Genomic DNA, 3,890 nt, shown 5'->3' on the forward strand with positions numbered 1-3,890 from the left:
TAAAGTTAAGCAATACGTCATTTGTATATTTTTGTTATTGATATTTGAATAAACGCTATTTGGGGTTTTTAAAGAAATTGTATTGAAGTCCAGTAGCGTGCCGTCATTAGAAGCGATGGATGCGCCGCTTCCCTCGTATTTTCTAAAAAATAAATACATATTAATTTTAAAGAGAAAAATCGAACTTTATAATAATCTGATCACTTTTATTAGAGCGATACGAGTAACAGGTTCAGGCCAAACGGTTCCGTTTCCTAAACAGTGGGAATTCGGTTGTGGGTTCGCGCCTTGCAAGGACAGACTGGCCACGTGGAGTTTTCCGGGTTTTGTCCACGTTAGGTTTGAACGTGGGTCTTCACTGTGCGGCCATGACGGTGTACGTAGGTAAGTTTAACCCAAAATATACAGAGTCACGCGCACTTTTTGACAGAACATGGATTTTAACCACGTAATACAATTAGCCAATAGAAAATTTGACAACCCATTGTCGCTACTCTGATAATCTAGGTACTCTACGATATTGAACACGGCTCCGACATTGCCAATCTAAATATATAAAATTACTTGTCCTGAGTGATTGATTCATCATCGCCCAGAGCAAACCGCTGAACCTAAAGAGGTAAAATTTTATACACAGGGCACGCCATAAGAATGCACACTAAGATGGAATTTTTGGAAATTTTCCTCGCGGGGGAGAGAGAGAGGATTAAGACTTAACCTGAAGAACAGCTTCTACTGTACTATTTTAGATGAAAATTTTTGTTTTCAACTACGTTTGGTTTTCATTGAGTGTATTAAATTGATAACATTTCAGACATTATTATAAATATTTTTATATATTTCAATTCTTTAACCAAATGTTCGAATCGTTTTAAATTCGAATTTGTTATTGTATATTGGTTCGATTATAGAATGATTGTAAACGTTCCAGAAAATTGATCAAATTGAAAACAGTTCGTTTGATTCTTGGCAATTCTCATCATTCTCAGCGGTAGGTGTTATATAACAATTATTATGGTTGTTGAAATACTGAATATACAGTAAATGGGATTTGCTTGTAGAATCCGCTCGTGCGAAGTCGCGGGTAACAGCTAGTGCTGACATACAGGATGTTATAATATTCAACTCAGTTAAAATTATTTACTTGATTTTCAAAAAACCTAATATTTTTTATTTTAAAAATGCAAAAGAAATAATGTTTTAATAATCGAATAAATTATTTGTTTTATAAAAAAATATTTTTTTTTCTTTATTTTTCATTAAAATAAAGACCGTAAGGGGGTATCTTGTCTTAGAAATGGCTTCGATTTCGTTAACAGAGTTGTTGTTATTACTACACGAATTACAGTAATGAAAACTAAGCTGTAACATTCTTCGACATTTCATTATAATACTTGATTAATATAATATATTTCGAGTCTTTCCACAAGAAAGAAATGAATAAAGATTTCGAAAAGTATCGTTTACCCTGGGAACACGAAGAACATTGGAAATTAAGAAAGAAATTTCTTATTTGCCATCAAAATAGCTTTTCAGAAGATCAGTTAATTTGTTTGTCCCAGGTTTATATGAATATTAAAGTATTAGGATGTAGGTGAGTGTATTTTAAAATGTCTTGTTTCAAACAGCTTGACTTTTAATTGAAGTCAATATTACTACGTGTGGACATTGAAAGTATTCATGATACACTACATTTTTATTTGTTTGCTAATGCCATGAATAATGATCATTTATGAGTAGTTAGTCTCATATTGATCAATGTGATTAGAATGTCAGATAGCATTAGAAAAGGATATTACTTTTAATTTTGTTATAGGAAACATGAAAGAAATTAAACACTAGACTATATATTAATTCAGCTGTTAAAAAAGTAGTGATGTTATGTTGGAAAGCATACTTGATTCAGTATAAATCTCCTTAAAAACACTTCAATAACCATAAATTATGGTAACAACTCTAGTTTTTAATGTTTTCGGCTGTATTTTACCAACCTTTATCAGGAATATTACAAATTAAATTTCACTAACCCTGTATATAGTAGAATTGCTGAGGTTAAGTATCCTGTTGACACTCTAGAAAATGTGAATAAAAGCAACTCAATTTTTGGTCATCTATGTTGCTGTTTGCAATTCTTAAGATATTTAATGCAGTAGTCTCTCTAAGTTAAGGGTCCCCCCAAAAGAAATAATTTTTTTAATAATCGGTCCTCTGATTTTATGCCAATGAAAATACAATTTATGTAAATGAAACCGTTTTAATAATGCTTTTTATATTTGCAGGTATTCAAAGGAAGTAATGCAGAAATATGTTGAACTTAGTAAAATACTTGAGAATTTTGACTATCAAGAACAACAACATCCATTAACAATAGATACTCAAGGTATATATTATTATTTCATATTTAAATTTGTAAATGGATCACTTGCATATAATGATTTTTTCATAAGATGAAATAAGTTTTTCTTTAATTTGTTAAAAACAGACAAAATATGTTTTATATTCCTTTTAGGTTTTGAATTTTTTTTAATTTGCCACTTGATGGTAAAGTTTTGTAATTAAAAACTAATTACATTTCTAATGTTATAAATTGGGAAAGAGGATTATGTTTTTAGAAGAAAGATTTCCAAGTTTTTTTTATTTATTTATTCAATTTAGCTGTTTGCTTTCATTTTCTGTTTTAAAACCAGTTAGGTATAATTTTAAGATTAACTTATTTCAAATATTATTAGAGAAATTTTAACTTGCACAATTTTAATCTGATGGCATTTTTTTTATCTAATAACTTAATACAGTACTTTGAACTAGAAGCAATCTTAAATACTTCAACTGTTTTTGAAGGAAATGCTGTATATATTAATATTTATATTCCACCATGGGCAAATGCAGCTCTTGCTGAAATTTCTGCTTTTTATTATTATTTTTACAATTTTATTTCCAAAATTTTGTGTGNCACCTCAGGGGAAGTCATAAAACAGTTGGGTGCTAATGACTTTGTGAAAGGGAAAAAGTTCTACACTTAGAAACTTCGAAAGAAGGGATTTGGCCTGTACCGTCCGCGGGCCGCATAAACATTGATAGGGGGCTGTATGTGGCCCGCGGGCCGCAGGTTGTGCACCCCTGTATATCTTATCTCAAGCAGGATTAGATTTAATGAAAATTTTATTCATTGTTATCATTTTTTTTATTTCATAAAAAAATTGTAAATAAAAAATTTCCCAACTTGCCACCATCACCCAAACTGTGGCAGACTCAATCAACACTCTCTACCTACTGCCTCTCCTAACAATATCTGCTGGTACCATATGAAATTTGGCACAATGCCTGACGATGATGATAATCTTGTTTGCTGGGAAACAAAAACAGGAGTCAGTAGAGACGATGACTGATTCCGAAAATTCAAGCTGTTGCTTATTCATCACTGACCATACGTCCAAAGTGGCATTCTGGCATTCCTGATCGACACTGGTGCCAACATCTTCGTCTACCCAGTTTCATGCCTTCCAAGGTGCTGTGTAGAAGATTACCAACTCTTCACAGTGAATGGAACAGAAATCAAAATACAGTAGACTCTCGAAAACTCGGCACTCGATAACCCGGCACTCTGGATAACTCGGCCAAACCCTGGCAGGGCAAAAAAATCCTTAGTTAATTAATTTTCATTATAGACAGCTTTATGCCTCATAAAGTATTTTTCTGAGGTCTGTCTTATCAGGTAAATTACTGTACACAGCGTATTCATTAATTTTCATTTTCATGTAGTAAAGGCTCTACGCCTTCATAAAGGACATACTTTTCCTTTGTTTAAGGGTATTTGGGCAGTTTATTCTCTGTTGTATTCTCAAGTAAACAATACATACAAGTACAGTACAGTATTTTCTGAGGAAACACTC

The 3,890-nt window shown here is 32.1% G+C and overlaps 1 protein-coding gene across 1 annotated transcript in view; it reads left to right on the plus strand.

Moving 5' to 3' along the window:
• Positions 1-1,285: 1,285 nt before the first annotated feature.
• Positions 1,286-3,890, plus strand: part of LOC111636084 — a 25,592-nt gene continuing 22,987 nt past the window's right edge. Inside the window, exons 1-2 of the mRNA XM_023381254.1 lie at positions 1,286-1,594; positions 2,280-2,380. Coding sequence (XP_023237022.1) covers positions 1,437-1,594; positions 2,280-2,380 — 259 coding nt within the window. The 5' untranslated portion in view covers positions 1,286-1,436. The remainder of the gene's footprint in view (positions 1,595-2,279; positions 2,381-3,890) is intronic.

This window comes from Centruroides sculpturatus, unplaced genomic scaffold, assembly GCF_000671375.1.
Source record: "Centruroides sculpturatus isolate CEXI.00-Female unplaced genomic scaffold, Cexi_2.0 scaffold731, whole genome shotgun sequence".
In the NCBI taxonomy this organism is placed as follows: Eukaryota; Metazoa; Arthropoda; class Arachnida; order Scorpiones; family Buthidae; genus Centruroides; species Centruroides sculpturatus.